We start from the raw sequence: 18,195 nt of genomic DNA, 5'->3' as shown, positions 1-18,195 counted from the left end.
CTGGACCTACAACTGGACTCTGTCAAAGGGACTGTCAGGCTGCCCAAAGGACTCATCTGATCTGCTTTGCTGGAAGGACCGCTGGCCTGCTTGTTGCCCTGCTGCCCCCTGACTCTCCTGGAAGGACTCTACCTTACTCCACAACTTCTCTCCAAGGGCTTGGATTGAGATTGCCTCCTGTTCTGAGGTCTCAGTTCCATCTTAGATTTCACCAGAGAGAAGAAAATCCACTGCATCAGAAAATCGATGCAACACCTGCAAAGTTCATTGCAACGGCTGCCAGATCAATGCAGCGCCTGTGTGGTGGCTGAAAAATCACTGCATTGAATGCCGGATCAACGCAGCACCTTTTGCCTCTTCTCATGCAATCTGGATTTTCCATGCATCTTCCCAGGGAGTCAAAATATTCCAGCATTGCAGTGAGGAACCAGGGCTGGGCTCCTGGAAACCAACGCATCACCTTGCAGTGTGGAAAGAAACGATGTATCACTTTTCCCACATTGGAAAAATCGACACATTGCTTTACTTTTCTACGCAACTCCTCCTCTGTGGCCGCTCTGCGACATTATTTTTGATGCATCCCAGGTACCGTGTGTTAAAAGGATACAACCACTGATTCTTAAGGACTCATCTAAATCTTTATAGATTTATGTCTTGACTTGGGATTATTGGATTTTTTTTATTTTCCTCAGATAAATATTATCTATTTCCCTAAAGTGGTGCTGAGTACTTTTTGTGGTGTTTTCACTGTGTTATTGTATTCGTTATTGCACAAATACTTTACACATTGTCTTCTAAGTTAAGCCTGTCTGCTCTGTGCCAAGCTACTGGAGGGTGAGCACAGGTTAATTTAGGTTGTGTTGGCACTTACCCTGACTAGGATCGTGGTCCCTACTTGGACAAGGTGTATAGCTCTGCCAACTACTGTATAGACCTAGGGCCAGATGTATCAAAAAACCGTTTTGCATTTCTTAATTAGCGAATTTTAAGAAATCGCTATTTAAGAAATACAAAATGGGATGTATGAAATTTGCAATTCGATAATAGTGATTTCTTAAAATTTGCAATTGCTATTACCGAATCGCAATTAGAGAATGGGACTCCATTCATCCCTGTAGGCCCATAGGTGCAAATGGTTTTGCATTTCCCAATTTGCGAATTCCAGTTAGGAATTCACAAATTAGGTAATGCAAATCCCAGGGTGCTGGGGGCCTAAGGCCCCCCTCTAATGCAACCCAAAAAAATATTTGCTGACATGTGAAACACACACATGCCCTAGGGGCATGTTTGCGCTACATGTCATTTAAAAAAATTCATTTTTAATACATTTTTAAAAATTGCACATGCTTACTACCAAATTGGATTTGGTGGTAATTGCATTTCCTAAATGCCCAATTCGCATTTAGGAAATACTTGATACATGTCCTTTGGAAATCTCAAATAGGAATTCCCTATTTGCTATTTCCTATTTAGAGAATTGCAAATTGCGATTCTCTAAATGGGGTTGCAATTTTAAGGAATCAATATTTTTGCGAGTCCTTAAAATTGCACAGCGAATGCCTTTCATGCATCTTGGAAGGCAGTTCTGCATTCGCAAGCAGCCAAATTTTGCAATTCGCACCGTTTGCAAATGCAAAATTGCTTGATACATCTGGCCCCTAATATCTAACACTAACCATGGCTGGAATGTACAAAATAAAGTTAAGTGTTGGCTTGCACCATCAAGGTGTATGCAATTGATGTCAAGTAAAATGAAATGGTCTTATTTTAATGCCTTGTTCAGTACATAAAGGTTAGTTGAAATTCGGGAACCCTATTAAGGTCATAAATGCCTATCAAAACAGTGTAATAGAAGATGGCAACAATTGGAACTTGAGGATAGTTTGGAAGACGTGCATGAATAGATTCAGTGTCTTGTGGCATGTCAAGCTGTACTGGTGCATTTGTAAGACTACAGATAGCGGTGTTTTCTCTGACTAGTGGAAAGAAAATTGTACTCCAGATAAGATGATGACAGATGATGGGTTTTACAAGGATGACATTCAAGATTCTAGCATGTTACCTAATGGTAGTCTGATGCTGAGAATGATACAGTAGCTTCTTGAGTAAAATTGGAGCATGGAGGAAATAATCCGTACTAGATAAGTGAGATTGAAAGACTTTGTATAGTTAGATCAAACTCAACTCTTACTTATGATATGTAATCTTGCATTTGTTGTTTTTGTTGTTAAAAGAAAAGAATTTGCTATGTGGGTACTTATTTTATATAGCTATTTGTCATATTGTAAAGTAACTTTTTTTAATGCAAGCCATTTCCATTAAAGAGAATGGACAGGATTAGAAAATGTTTATTTTACTGAAAGTTGATTGTAGACATTGGGGTTTAGCTGACCCTATCAGGCCTCCATCCCTGTATAAGTTTCCAATCGAACTGAGCTGTAATTTTCAACCTCCCTCATTACTATTCATGAGGTAGGTTAGTTTACAAGTCAGAATTTTACAAACTGACCTATAAGTATATAGGTCAGTTCATAAAATGATTAACTGATTGCAAAAATACTGGTTATAAATTGCGACCATTTTTTTTACAACCAGCGATAGTAAGTTTTTGCCTCATCTAGGCTGGAAAGAGAATTATCAATATTGTTTCACCTAGTATAGAGGTTGAAAGTCTATATAGAAACATTGTGGTCCAACCAAAATCTGCCAGCCATATGACCAAAGATATCAGTGGGCATCACAGTTGATCTTCATTAAGAACTGGATTCATATTCCAGGTCACTGATCCTTCTCTCTGCCCAAGATAGAGCCAATGGGTGAGGCATCATGTCTATATCTACAGTGTGGAGTAAGGCCAATGACTATCATACCTGTTAAATTGATATTTATTTTATATTACTAATTGTTACATTGTAAATATTTTATATTACTATTGGTTATACTGTAAATATTTTATATTACTAATAATCATACAGTAAAATGTTTGGTTATTATATCCTGGATGTTCTCTACTTCTTTTATATCTATGTTGGAATAGTCTCCTCAAGCTTCAAGTCTGAAATGGCTCAAGATTCTGGTAAGTTAGGTTGTGCTTTGTCAGAGATTTGCAAAAGGTCCGTTGACTATTCTTCCAGAGATGAGGCTCTTGCACGACCTGTGACTCTTCATTTTAGAATAATTTAAATTTTAATCATTTTAATCATTCATCAAGTGGCTGCATTATTTTAACTTAGTTTGGCTCTTTACTTTATTTTCATACTATTTACAGAACATCTTTGGAGCTACTTCAAGTATCCTCTCTGCCTCTTCAAGTTACCCATTACTTAAGTGAAGTTATTGGTGTTAACATACTACCTCTGTGAACACGACACCTTAGAATAAAAAGAAACACAGGGAACTTTAAAACTAAGGGCCTCATTTACAAGAATCTGGCATGCCATTGATGCAGATTTCTTGCTCTTCCCACACATCCCATAACATCGCCATGGATGTGCTGTATTTACAATACAGAGCTCCATGGTGCACGTTTTGCCAGATGCGTCAGAAATTCTGATGCATCTGTTGGTGCTAAACTCATGCTTTGCTGGAGTTGCATCGTTAAAATGACACAACTCCAGCAATGTGAGGAGTCTCCCATAGGAAAAAGCCCTGCATCAATTTTATGCCTGCTATAGCAGATGGCAAACTTTTGATGCAGTGAAGTCACAAAATGACACAGCGAAATGTTGTAAATTTCACTGTGTCAGTGCTGCGTGACTTTTCCCATGGGAATGCCTACCCTGCATACATTATACCTGGCACAGGTATAATGTGACTCAGGGCTTTACCAACTGATGCATTGGGACCAATGTGTCAGTTTGTAAATATTGATCAGTGTGATGTACTGCTACCACCACCGCTGGTGTCAAAAAAGTAGCGCAGCGGTGGCACAAAGAGCTTGTAAATGAGTCCCTAAATATTTTCTCACTTCCATTAAGTTGACTTCCATTGATGTCTCGAACCTCGATTATGCACATCCCACTTATACACAGCACCAGATCAGGAGGACGGGCATGCTCTTACATCGCGTCTAAAGTGTGGAACGACCTACCACTTAATATCAGAGCCCCTGCTTACTTCTTGTATTCTGCAAGGAGCTGAAGGCCTATTTTTCCAATTAACTAACTTACCATAGGCAAGGCTAGGCACACACACACCCACACACACCTGTTCAGCGCCAGCACAGACTCTCAGGAGATAGTGCACTTTACAAATGCACACAACACAACATTATTAAATCTTTACTCGAGTAGTGGAGATATTGTTTAAGTCAGGTTGTTCAACCACTCAGCGCTTATGAAAAACTACCTCAACGCCCTCCAGATGGATATCAGAAGCACTTACTCTGCACACGAAGCGCAACCTGTTGAGGCGTGTAGGCATCCCTGTCATGCAGGATATAATGGCAGCTGTAACTCCCAGCATCAGTTTCTCGTACATCTTTCAATAACAGAGACGCGTTTCCTTTGTGAAACTCTTCAGGGAATAGCTGGGTCCTCTCTCTGAACTCCTCTTCCTGATGCCGAGGCTGGTCTCCTCCATGAAAAAAGCTGTGCACAACTGCGTCATTTTCGGAGCGCTGCCAGGTGATAACGAGGTATTCCAATGTGAACTCTCCACTGTATGTCACTTGGCAAGGGAGAAGGACATCTTTGTGTAAGTCCGCTCTTATCACTGAATCACACTGTCCTGACAAAACAACAATAAACATTGCTAATCAAGTTTTCATTCAACGTGAGCATCTCGTTTGAACGCTGTTAGAATGTCAAATATTTTTTCATTCTGTATCAAGTTCATTTAGTCATTATACCTAGTTGATAATTTCACCTTCATGTTCATTAATGTCTATACCAGAATATAATTTAGCAAATCTTTAGAATTCTTCACACTGTGAATTACCTTACTGGAGGTTCACTTTTTTAACTCCTTAATGTTTTATTTTTACTTTTTTAATTAGTGGCTTTTTCAGTATATTGAGATGAAAACTATGGCAGTAATTGATATCGCACGACTAGGGTCAATGGGAAGCAAGTGGCAAAATGCTTCATATTTTCTACATGCTGTAGTAGTGCCTCTTTGTACATGCACAGTACACTCACTCATGTCCCTGTATGCAAACTGATGCTGCCTGTTTGTGACTGCCTAGTACATTAAGGGGGTAATTCTGACCCTGGCGGTCGGTGATAAAGCGGCGGCCAACCCGCCAACAGGCAGGCGGTCAAAAAAATGGAATTCTGACCCTGGCGGGAACCGCCAACACAGACCGCCACTTTAACACTCCGACCGCCACGGCGGGACAAACAAACAGCGCGGCGGTCACCGCCAACAGCCAGGCGGCAGACAATGTACCGCCCACACTATCACGACTCACCAATCCGCCACCTTTTCCGGGGCGGGAGCCCCGCCGATAAAAACACGGCGGAAACAGACATTTCAAATGGAAAACGCTTACCCCGACACACTCCACGCGGAATCGGGACAGCATGGAACCGGAACTCCACATCCTCCCAGCCATTGCCTTCCTGCTCTTCTTCCAGGATCACGAACCTCGCCGCAGACGACAACGGTGAGTACTGCACCTACGACACAGGGAAGGGGGGAGGAGGAAAGGTTACGGGCACACACATACGCCACACACCCACCCCCACCCTCACCCCCACCGATATACCTACACAAAACTGCAGATTAAAAAGTCAGAGTGACACCCCCAAACCCCCACAAAAAAAAGCCAAGACAAAAGGCAATGATTGTAAAATTAGAACTATATTATTGCAACAATAAAGTATTGGGATCTTAGCAATATATAAAGAATTATTACACATCTAGAACCATATCCATACAAGTAGTAAAAGTCCGGCACAGTTTAGCAAAGTTCAAATGTCCGTGGGCCAATGTTCAGCAACACATGGGCAAAGCCCACACACGAGATCGAGTCCATTGGAGAGAACACTGCTGGGGCATCACAAAAAATGAAAAACAGGCACCTCAGGGGGAAGGGAAGGGGGGGCACCTCAGCCACATGAGTCCACGACGCCAGATCCACGAAGGGCCTCCATGCCCACTGTGCCATCCTGGGGAGTGCAAAGCCACAGTCTCTCAAGTCTCTACAGTGGGTGGATTGCCCACTGGTACATCCTGGGGAGTGCAAAGCCACAGTCTCTCAAGTCTCTACAGTGGGTGGCTTGCCCACTGTTACATCCTGGGGAGTGCAAAGCCACAGTCCATCAGGTGGATTACAGAGTCCACTGGTCATGGAGGAGGCATGGTGGGCAGAGTGCCTCGTGAAGCCCTGCCCGACATAGAACCGGGACTGCCAATGGGCCAGCGGTGCTTGACAGGAAGGGCCCAGCGGAGCGGTGCTTGACAGGAAGGGCCAGCGAAGCGGTGCTTGACAGGAAGGGCCCAGCGGAGCGGTGCTTGAGACGGCGGTGCCCAGCGGAGCGGTGCTTGACAGGAAGGGCCCAGCGGAGCGGTGCTTGAGAGGAAGGGCCCAGCAGAGCGCTGCATGACAGGAAGGGCCCAGCGGAGCGGTGCTTGAGACGGCGGTGCCCAGCGGAGCAGTGCTTGACAGTAAGGGCCCAGCGGAGCGGTGCTTGAGAGGAAGGGCCCAGCGGAGCGGTGCTTGACAGGAAGGGCCCAGCGGAGCGGTGCTTGACAGGAAGGGCCCAGCGGAGCGGTGCTTGAGAGGAAGGGCCCAGCGGAGCGGTGCTTGACAGGAAGGGCCCAGCGGAGCGGTGCTTCTCACGGCGGGGCCCTGTTCAGCGGTGCTTCTCACGGCGGGGCCTGTTCAGCGGTGCTTCTCACGGCGGCCCCTGTTCAGCGGTGCTTCTCACGGCGGCCCCTGTTCAGCGGTGCCTGTCTTGTGTATCGAGTGAACCACACCTGGCCAATACTTGCCGCTCAGTCAGCATCGGACCTTTCCGTTGCGGGGCCCTCCTATGATGGAGTCCTGGGGCCCTGGGTCCCTTCCGATACCCCCGGAATGGGGCTGGTGGGGCCCTCATGGCCAGGTCGGCTGCTCCCTGCCTTTTGTGTTTTGCTGCCCTTGGCCTCCTTGGCAGACTCTCCGTGGCCCTTGGCTCCCCTACCCGATGTGGCAGGTGACGGTGCAAGGCTACCCTCCTTGGGGGCAGGCGTATCAGGCCTGTCGCGCCTGGCCTTCAGTTTTTTGCTCCTCTTCCCAGGGGGGGGCTGGCTGTGCCTTTGCTGCTGGACGATGTCCCAGCCCAAGGAAAGGGTGGACTCCAAAAACCAGACACGACGTTCTTGGGAGTTGCTGGGCTGGTGGTGGCTGAGGTGTTTGTGGAACTCTTACGGGATGGAGGGGGTGGGTCAGGTGAGGAAAAGAGGTCCACTTTAGAGAGGAAAAGTTTTTTAGGAGCCATGGGAAGGGTAGCAGGAGTGGGTATGGGAGTGGAGGAAGAGGATGTGGTTGTAGGAGAGTCAAGTGTGCTGTCTTTGGGTGCAGGTGCTTTGGCTGGAGGCTGACGTGAGGTGGATGGCTGTTGGTTGGGTGCCTGCCTGCGTTTGTGTGGTTTGGAAGCGGGGTGACAGACACACTGGGAGAGGACACAGGGGACGTGTACATGGCAGTGGGGGTGGTGACTGCACGTGTGCGGACTGTACTGGAGGGTGTGCTGGTGATGGGTGTAATGGCTGATGGTGATGTGCTTGCAGGTGTGAGTGGAGACGTCACAGGGAGGGAGGAGGGAGACGAGGAGGTGGGGGACACAGAGGAGGTAGTGGCTGTTGGCATGTCTGCATCTGGATGTTGCTTGGGTGAATGCTTGTGTGTTCTGTGGTGCTTATGTCTGGATGAGCTGCCCTTGGGTGTTGAGGTGTGTGCAGGCTGGTCTGTAGGTGTGGATGGGATAGGCAGAGGAACAGGGGAGTGGGACTGGGTGGAGGGAGTTAGAAGAGGGAGGCTGGAGACAGGGACAATTGCTGCCGTCAGTGCTGAGGCCAGAGCGTTGAACGATCGCTGCTGGGCAGCCTGACCCGAATGAAGGCCCTCCAGGTATGCATTGCTTTGATGCACCTCCCTCTCCACACCCTGGATGGCATTCAAAAGGGTAGACTGCCCAACAATGATGGTCCTCAGGAGGTCAATGACCTCCTCACTGAGGGCAGCAGGGGTGACTGGGGCAGGGCCTGAGGTGCCTGGGGCGAAGGAGATGGCTGGCTTCCTGGGCGTGCGGGCACGGGCCGAAGGCCGAGGGGCTGCTGGGAGGGCGGTGCTGGTGCGCTGGGTGGCGGCTGTACCTGTAGTATCGGTGGGCACGGATGTTGCCGTCACCGCAAGGGAGCTCCCATCCGAGGACGTGTCGGTGTCACTGACGTCTGCACGGGTCCCCGTGGTGGAGCCCCCCTCGCCCTCCGTCTCACTGGTCATGTCGGAGTCCGTTGCATGGCCATGTGAGATGCAGCTCCCTCTTGCGCCGATGCCACTTCTCCTCTGCCTGACGATGCTAATGCACACATTCACAGAAAAACAAAGAAAATGGGGGGGGGTGGAAAACATAAAGACAAGTTGAGTGCATGCATTGGGGACACCGTTGGCGGTGAGGACAGACACAGAAGCCCCCTGAACTACGCTGCGCACTTGGGGTACACTACTCATTCACTGGGACATGCCCTACAAGCCTATTGGCGACAACTGCCCACACAGAATACACAGGTCCATGAATCGCGTTACTAGGCACCCTACAGAGGTGGGGGGCGGGGGCACAGGACCATACCTCTCGGAGGGGCCTATCCTACAGAAATCGCCCTGGCCTAGGGATACCCACAGCCCTCCTCCCCCACCCAGGCACCTCCACTGCGCGCAAAATAGCAGAATGTGCTGGTACTCACCCCCTTGTGTCTGCTGTGATGTCCTCAAATGCCCATCTAAATCGGGGTAGGCCACCGCCGGGATCCGGGACATCAGGGGGGTCAAGGTACGACTGGCACCCCTCCTAGGTTGGGAGGCCATCCCCAGCAGAGCCTCGGCAGTCTTCCTGCTCCCGCGGCGGATGTCCTCCCACCTCTTGCGGCAGTGGGTGCCCCGTCTGTTGTGGACCCCCAGGGCCCGGACGTCCTTGGCGATGGCACGCCAAATGTCGATCTTCTGATGGGCGCTGACCTGTGTGACATGTACAGGGGAGGAAGAGAAACATCATCACTTTTCTGCATGCTCGATGTGAGTGGCCCCCCCTTCCCCAAACTTGCCATGTGGCACATGCTTTCATCTGTTGTGCCATGCATTTGTCATTCGCTGCCCTCCCCTCCATCGTACATCCTCCCCACTCATCACAGGCATAGCCCACTATGCATTGGCCCCCGTGTACTCACCTGTTGGTCTGGAGGACCGTAGAGTAGCGCATACTGGGGGAGGACCCCGTCCACGAGCTTCTCCAACTCTTCGGAATTGAAGGCGGGGGCCCTTTCCCCAGTCGCAGCAGCCATTGTCACTTCCAGACCGAGGTCACAGCAGCACTTGCAGTATAGGTCCTCTCCTGTGGATGCTCAGGTCTCGTGTGATTAAGCATAGAGAAAATGGCGGTTACGGCCGCGGCGGTGCGTACCGCGGCGGTGCGTACCGCGACCGCCGGCGCTCATCGCCATTGGCTTCTGAAACCCATAGGGTTCAATGTTGTCCAATGCGGCTTTGCGCCGCGGACTGCGACCGCCTACCGCCACGGTGTGCCACGCCAGCGCAATGACCTCACTTCACATTGTCACACTTCACAGGTCAGGCAGCCGCCATTTCAAGGGCCCACATGGCTTAATTCCTACTGCGTCACACATGGCTAGGCCTTGCACCGACAATCATACTAGCCATTCAAACCCGAGAGATTCGTGTTATGTGCATGCTGTGGGCACTTACCTGTGGGTTGCTTGACTCTGTGCTCCATGTTGTCCTTCCTAGGCACCGTCCGCTGGGACTTGCGAGGAGACGGAGGAATGTTCCCGTGTACAGACCGCTGGTGGACCTGTCGACAATGGAAGAAAGACACGTCATACTCACCTACAGACTCAACCGTGCCACTATACAGGAACTGTGTGCCCAGCTGGAGCCAGACCTGATGTCACCCATCCGCCAACCCACAGGGATTCCGCCTCTAGTGCAGGTGCTGTCAGTACTGCATTTTTTGGCCAGTGGATCATTTCAAACTACAGTGGCCATTTCATCTGGGATGTCTCAGCCTATGTTTTCAAAGGTGTTGTCCAGAGTGTTGTCTGCCCTGATGAAATACATGCTGAGCTACATCATATTCCCTGAGGTGGGTGACTTGCCTACAGTGAAGGGTGATTTCTATGTCCTTGGACACATTCCCAATATCATTGGTGCCATTGATGGTACCCATGTGGCTTTGGTCCCCCCAAAAGACAATGAACAGGTGTACAGGAACCGAAAAAATTATCATTCGATGAATGTCCAGGTGGTCTGTTTGGCTGACCAGTACATCTCCCATTTAAATGCCAAGTTCCCTGGGTCAGTGCATGACACGTACGTCATGCGAAATAGCAGCATCCCTTATGTAATGGAACAGCTACAGAGACACCGTGTGTGGCTAATTGGTGACTCTGGTTACCCCAACCTGCCTTGGCTATTGACCCCAGTGAGGAATCCCAGGACCAGGGCAGAGGAACGCTACAATGAGGCCCATGGGCGTACTAGGAGGGTGATCGAGCGGACCTTCGGCCTCCTGAAGGCCAGGTTTAGGTGCCTGCATATGACTGGTGGATCCCTAATGTACTCACCAAAGAAGGTGTGTCATATCATCGTGGCCTGCTGCATGCTTCACAACCTGGCTTTGCGACGCCAGGTGCCTTTCCTGCAGGAGGATGGTCCAGATGGTGGTGTTGTGGCCGCTGTGGAGCTTGCGGAGAGTGAAGAGGAGGAAGACGAAGAGGAAGACACAGACAACAGGGACAGAGTGATACTGCAGTATTTCCAGTAACACACAGGTAAGAAACTACTCCTGCATTGTATTATATCTGTAACTGTACTGGCTCTCTACTGTCTGACCTTTCACCCCAATGTATGGTAACTTAGTTGTGTATTTCACTTCTTATTTCAGTGATCTGGTCCCCACGGAGTGCCCTCTGGTTTATTTCCCCATGGACTACCGCTGCGTGACACTGGTATGTTTTCATCACAATGTAATTAGAAATTTGTGGTTGGTTATATGGAATACATTTGGATTTAATAAAATAGATAGCAGACTCCAGATGGTTGTTGTGCAATTATTGTGTTTATTGAATTTGAAAAATAGGTGTATAGTTCAAAAAGGGTGATGGGTGATGGTGGAGGCATGTCCATGGCAGAGTCCAGACTCTCGTTCGTACAGGTGCATTGTCCATATGCCTGTGGACGGTGGAGCAGGGGCAGTTCAAGGTTGGACAGGGTGAACAAGTGGGACAGTGGGATGACATCCGGGGGTTTCCGTGCATGGCGGGGGTCTTGACATCCTACTCTGTCTTCTTCCTAGATCTCAGGCCTTTCTTGCGGGGTGGTTCTTGTTCTGCAGGGGGTGGGGTCCGGGTGGGCCGTTGCTGTTGTGTCGGGGCATCCTGACCACTAGCGCCGGCGGAGGTGGTGGGCTGTTCTTCCTCCATGCTAGTGGCAGGGGCCCTTTGGGGGGCTACATGGTCCCGCAAAGTGGTGACAATCTGGTTGAGTGCCACCACCATTGTACCCATTGCGGAACTGATGCTGCGCATTTCTTCCCGGAACCCCATATACTGTTGCTCCTGCAGAAGCTGGATCTCCTGGAACCTGGCCAGGACCGTCGCCATCGTCTCTTGGGAGTGGTGGTACGCTCCCATGATGGTGGTGAGGGCCTCTTGGACAGTGGGTTCCCTAGGCCTGTCCTCCCTCTGTCGCACAGCAGCCCTCCCAGTTCCCCTTTGTTCCTGGGCCTCTGTCCCCTGGACGGTGTGCCCACTACCACTGCGCCCAGGTCCCTGTTGTTGTTGGGGTTGTGGGTTACCCTGGGTGCCCTGTACTGGTAGACACACCGCTGCTTGACCTGTCCTGGAGACAGAAGCATGGGCCCGCTGGGTGGGTGCTGTGCTGGTGTTTCCAGAGGGGGGTAGGTCTGTTGTGGCCTGTGGCTGACTGAGGGTAACCGACTGTCCAGAGGTCCCTGATGGTCCGGGCTGGTCATCAGGTTCTAGGTCGACAGAGCTGCTGTCATCACTGGGGGCCTGTTCTGGGGGTGGGATGGACAATTCTGGACCCTCCTGGCCGGTGTGTTGGCGTTCGGGCCCTGCAGGGGTAAAAGAGTATGGTTATTGCTTCTGTGTGTGCCATGGCGTGCGATTTGTGGGTGCCCTTGTCCCCCAGTGCTGGCATTCCCTTGTGGGAGGAGTTGTGAGGGTGGTTTGTGGGGGGGGGATGGGTATGTGCAGTGGTCATGCTTAGGTGATGGGTGTCCATGGTTTGTGTTGACATTCAGGGGTTGGTGTTGGGTTGGGTGGGTTGTGCTGGTGAGACATTAGCAGGGAGGATGTGTGCTGGGGGGTTGGGGGTGAGGGTGGGGGTGTGGGTTGGCATGCTGGTGGTTGGGGGGGGTGAAGTAGTTGCGATTAGACTTACCAGAGTCCATTCCTCCACCTACTCCAGCGAGGCCCTCAGGATGCAGGATGTTAAAGACCTCTTGCTCCCATGCTGTGAATTCGGGTGGAGTGGGTGGGGGTCCGCCGCCAGTCTTCTGCACAGCGATGTTGTGTCTTGACACCATCGACCGCACCTTCCCCCGTAGGTCGTTTCAGCGCTTTCGGATGTCTTCCCGATTTCTGGGATGCTGTCCCACAGCGTTGACCCTGTCGACGATCCTTTGCCATAGCTCCGCCTTCCTGGCTATTGTGGTGTGCTGCACCTGTGTGCCGAAGAGCTGGGGCTCTACCCTAATTATTTCCTCCACCATGACCCTGAGTTCTTGGTCCGAGAACCTGGGGTGTCTTTGGGGTGCCATGGGGTGGTGTGGATGAGGTGTGGGGTGGTGTTTGTGGTGATGAGTGTGGTGGTGTGTGGTGTTTTGTGCGTAGATGTGGTGTGGGTGATGATGTTGGGTTCCTGTGTGTGTTGTGGTTTGCGTTCCCTGTGCTCTCTCTCTGTGTATTGCGCCTTGTCTCTGGATTTCGATTTGTGGGGGTTTGTGGTTGATGTGGGTGTGTGTTTTATAATGTATTGGGTGTGTGGGAGTGGTGTTTGTATGTGTATCAGGTGTGTGTATTTCAAATTTTCCAATGTGGTTGTGTTTTGTAAATGTGTGTGTATTTTGACCACGGCGGTGTGTACCGCCAATGGAATACCGCGGTTGAAAGACCGCCGCGTGGATTCGTGGGTCGGAATGGCATGGGCGTATTTGTGTTGGCGTGACGGTGGAGGTTTGGTCATCTCCAGTTTATCGCTGACCGCTGATGTGGCGGCCTTCAGTGGAGGTCGGGTTTTTGGCGGTTTGGCAGTTGTGGGTCAGAATGACCGTGGCGGTTTACCGCGGCCACGGTGGTGTAATGGCGGTAAGCGCCTTTTACCGCCGAGGTCAGAATGACCCCCTAAGTGTATACAATGTAGCCTACTAGAAATGTTGGTTTTACTTTTTTGAGTTAAAAAGTAGTCATTCATATACTACAACAATTTGCAAAATGCAACTATTTGCATACGTGACAGTAGTTTTAAAATGATAACTGTGCTGTGTGACATAAATATATTTTCTCTCAAGCTTTACAGAATCGGATTCTTGGTAAAATAAACTTTTGAAAAAGGTTGAATCACGTTTTTTTCTAAATAATAATTTAGCTTTATTTTGGCTTAAAGCCATAAAAGCAGTAAGCATAAATAAGATAAATACATATTGTTCCTAAAAACATATTTACAATACATAAGACATAGTTAAAACCAAAATTCATAAAAGCGCTAGGTAGGTAGGGCCTCACAAGTAGTCTTCCTAGTGAATCTGTCACTGATAGACTCCAATATGGTCACAATTTCCGGCCTGGAGTCACGGCAGAAGAATTACGGTCCAGCCAAGTGCAAAATCCCCCTAGATCTCTCGGACCGAGCATAGTGAAGATATCTAGTTACTGCAAACACAACCTTTTCACTGGAGTCACTTGTCAATATACAAAGTGACTCCCTGTAGTTCCTTATACCGAAAAGCCTGCATATGGGAATGATCCACTTCCTCCTAGATGTTGAATATCTTGGGCAGAAGAGTACAAAGTGGGCCAAGGTCTCGACTTGTGTCAGGCAGTAATACCAAAAACTGGACACACAACTGTCTTAGTTCCAACACATGGTAAATGAGTTCACTGGTAAGGTCCCCAGTCTAGATTTAATAAAAAGACTTTTAGACTGGGCCGGTTGTATATTATCCATGTAATGTTCGAACTTTGGTGAGCCTTTGTGGTTTAAAAATTGGTCCATTCTACTACCTGATATTTGGCTACACAGTATCTGGGTCAAAACCGCCTCCCAATAGGATCGCTTATATGCAAGATCACGTCTCTTGTTACAGTCTGGGGAGACCTCCATACCTCCGCCAATTTGATCCAATGACACAGATCTCTAATGTGTCAAAGCCAGGGAATTGATACTACACTGTCGAGTATCAATAACTCAGATACAGCTGCTTGATAAGGGACCAAATGCTCAGAGGAACAAAGGTGCGCCCAATATATGAGTGGTCTCAAGGCAATTACATTGTGGATCTGGTTGAGGGCCTAGTCAAACCTAAGAGGATTAAGGGGCATACTAGCTGGTAACTATAGCAAGGAACGTAAGAATTTGTTTTCTACCAGGGTCAGTCTCTGAGAATCACAGTGCCCCCAAAGTTCTGCACCGTAGGTTGCCGCTGTCACTGCAGCAGCTTTGTATACCATAATAGCTGGCGAGATTTGCCCTCCCATTGAGTTTTTGATTTTCCAACCGATATCCACTGACTGCTGATGAAGGGAAACAACACTCTTCTCAATTTGTGCCAACCATGAGAGATTATCAGTTAATCTTATCCCCAGATAGGCAAATTGGCTAACCAGTTCGATGGGTGCCCCCCCAATGGTCATTTTCCACCTAAATGTCTTATGTGGGTTTAAGGCCATGAACTTAATTTTTTCTGGGTTGATTTCCAGCTCCCTTTTCTCACAGAACATTGTAAATGCATCTAGTTCACTTTGGAGGCCCATCGGAGTCCTTGATATCAATAAAGTATCATCTGCAAACATGAGAATAGGAACGGGTACTCCCGTTAGCTTGAGAGCATCATGATTGCATCGAGCTAATTGATCAACTGCACCATTAACATAGAGGCTAAACAGGGTAGGGGCCAAAACACACCCCTGTCTAACCCCTCTAGCAATGGGGATTGGGGATGTGAGATCACCTCCCTGGGTTCACCTGACCCTTGCATAAGTTCCCTCACGTAGATATTTTATCAACTTTAGGAGTTCGCTAACTTGGTTGTAAGTTTCCAGGGTACTCACTAGGAGCTCTTGTGGAAGTAAATCAAATGCCACCCTTAAATCCATAAAGGCGACATACAAATGGTCCCTTTTTAACGTTAAGTACTTCCAACACAGTAGCTTAAATCTAAGAACTTGGTCTACTGTGCTGACCCCCTTCCAAAAGCCAGCCTGAAAGTCTGAAAGGATCATATGGTCCAAGAGTGCGACCTGACCAAGACCTGTTTACCAAATACCTTTTGGCTAATGGCGATTAGACTTATCGGTATAAAATTACCTGGGGAGTCTCTGTCCACTTTTTTGAAAATTGGGACTATTTTTGCTCCTCGCCACATGGGGGGAGGCCTCCACCCCTCAGGATGGCATTACTTAGAGTGAATCGATACAGTGTCCAAACTTCAGGGCGTGATAAATACAGATCGCCTGGTATGCCATCTGGGTCCAGGGCCTTTCCTTTATGTGATGTTTAGAGGGCCTGGGAGGTTTCCTCCAAGGTAAAGAAAAGCAAATCGAATCCCAACAAACCTGGTTTAGTGACAGATGAATTAGAGGTGGTACTGTTCCCTAATAGTACTGATGAGAGTACTTTGCTACAAGTCTTTCCCTATAGAGATCTTCAAAGTGGGACACCCATCTTTCAGGCTGTTTTGATGGGTCACTTTCATCTTTTTGGGGATCTTTCCTCTCTGCCACCATCTTCCAGAATAATTGAATATCTCCTTCTCGAAGGGCATCAAGTAAGGTGTCCCATTGGGCACTCTCCTACTCTTTTTTGGCTTCGCTTAGTGCCTTTTTACAGAGATTCCTCACTGCCCTTATCTCAAAATTATTCCTTGTGTGCAGTACTCCCAACAGCTGAGATTTTACCTGGTGACAAGAGCCAGTAAACCACCTTAGTGGTCCAACCATGCCCCACCTCTTCTTCTTGCTACCATGAAGAGGAGCCTCAATATATATTCATCAGACAGCAGTGCAGCTGCACAAAGTTTACTAATAGAGGGTCAAGGGACGTCAAGGGAGATAAGCTTTCTTTAACATTGTGATAAATTACAACCTGGATCTTCACATCATTTGCCACCACTGCCCACCTGACATTCTTATTATTATTAGTCGCCTTTATATTATTGCCCATCACCCATGGGGACAAATCGTTACTTCTAAATAGGAAGGAACGAGTGATCTACAAAGATTTAATCGAGATGGCTCGCAAAGGTACCTTTTTTATACGTGGGTGCAGCCAGGGTGTCTGACTTTGTATTCCCATTGACCTGCTTTAGCCCTGCATTAATTATTAAATTCTCTAACTGGGCCACCACTCCCGCGATATTCCGTGTCGCTGTCTGCACTGGACCTGATTTGCCTGTAAAGTCTACATACTGGCTTCTTAGTCATAGATGATCTTGATTACAACTCAATTGGCTATTGCAGCCCCCTGCTAGAATTAGGCAACTGAATCAGCAAGTCCAAAAGATGGTTCATCATGGAGGAGTGGATACTTAATGGTGCAGGTCTAATATAGATGTTTACAATTGCTATATTGGCAAACCCCCTAAGGTTCTTAATATTTAATTCTACGGCCAGAATATCTCTTTTAGTACTAGGGACCTCTTTTAACTTTGGGAATAAATCTTGATTTACCAGATTGCCAAGCCTCCTGAAGCTCGCCCTGATTAAAAAGAAAGAGCCAGCTTCTGGATGGTCAAATACCCCATTCTATGCACTAACTGTGTTGCCCACTTTTCCTGCATCAGGACTACAAAGTACTGATCTATACAATTGCACCATTCTGGGCTACTTAATTTTGATCTCAGACCAGCCATGTTCCATGATAAAAACTTTATTGAAATACCATCATGCCCTCCCAGGCCCAACCCCTGCTTCAGCTCCTTGTGTGGATTGATAGGCCCATATTTATACTTTTTTAGCGCCATATTTGCGTCATTTTTTTACGAAAAAGCGGCGCAAACTTACAATATTCAATTGTATTTTGTAATTTTGCGCCATTTTTGCGTCAGAAAGTGGTGCAAATGCTGCGCTAAAAAAGTATAAATACGGGCAATAGTGTTTTCCCTCCCTGTCAGATCCCAGTAAGCGCAGAAAGGCTCTTGGCGGGTTAGTTCCTTCAGTTCCTCGTTGTTTATAGTAGGCCTGGTGGATTTGTGGCTCGTCAAGATACTACTGTTTGTGAAATACTTATCCGATGCAGCTGGCTGCTGATCCTTTAGTCAGTCAACATCAGACATGTCACAGACAATTTCCAAGGTGGCGCAGTGAGGGTATTGGGGAGGTGGATTTCTACATTGTCCCTAAATCTGCAGTTTCCAGGTGATGAAGACATGTTTAGCCTTACCCTTATTTGTGACAGTGTACCAAGTCTAGGTCTTTGCTCAAGGGATAATAAGCCATCTACTAAGTTTTAGTTGGCTAGCTTCGGGCCTATGCAGTCCAACCCTGCACCTACTCCTGGAATTCTCTTAGAATGCCTTATGTCTTCTCTTATTATCGATCTGCATTCCCTTCTTTACCTAATCCAATGGATGACTTTGTTTATGAGTGAGTCTCAAGGTTCAGTATTGCCCTGGATAAGCTTTGGGACATTCGTCAGGTACAGTTCATGCTGCCTTCCATAGTTATTGGGCTGAGAAGATCTTCTAATTGTATCTTGGTTCCCAAGGGCCCACCACCCTACGTTGATTTTAGGGG

General features: G+C 48.2%; 1 protein-coding gene across 1 annotated transcript in view; it reads right to left on the bottom strand.

Annotated features, from left to right (window-relative positions):
• Window positions 1-18,195, bottom strand: part of LOC138287187 (NACHT, LRR and PYD domains-containing protein 3-like) — a 593,954-nt gene that overhangs the window by 489,277 nt on the left and 86,482 nt on the right. The window contains exon 3 of the mRNA XM_069227549.1: window positions 4,384-4,728. Coding sequence (XP_069083650.1) covers window positions 4,384-4,728 — 345 coding nt within the window. The remainder of the gene's footprint in view (window positions 1-4,383; window positions 4,729-18,195) is intronic.

The sequence above is a fragment of the Pleurodeles waltl genome, chromosome 4_1 (assembly GCF_031143425.1).
Source record: "Pleurodeles waltl isolate 20211129_DDA chromosome 4_1, aPleWal1.hap1.20221129, whole genome shotgun sequence".
Classification (NCBI taxonomy): Eukaryota; Metazoa; Chordata; class Amphibia; order Caudata; family Salamandridae; genus Pleurodeles; species Pleurodeles waltl.
Note: the sequence above shows the minus strand (reverse complement) of the source record. Positions and strands in the feature narration are given on the sequence as shown.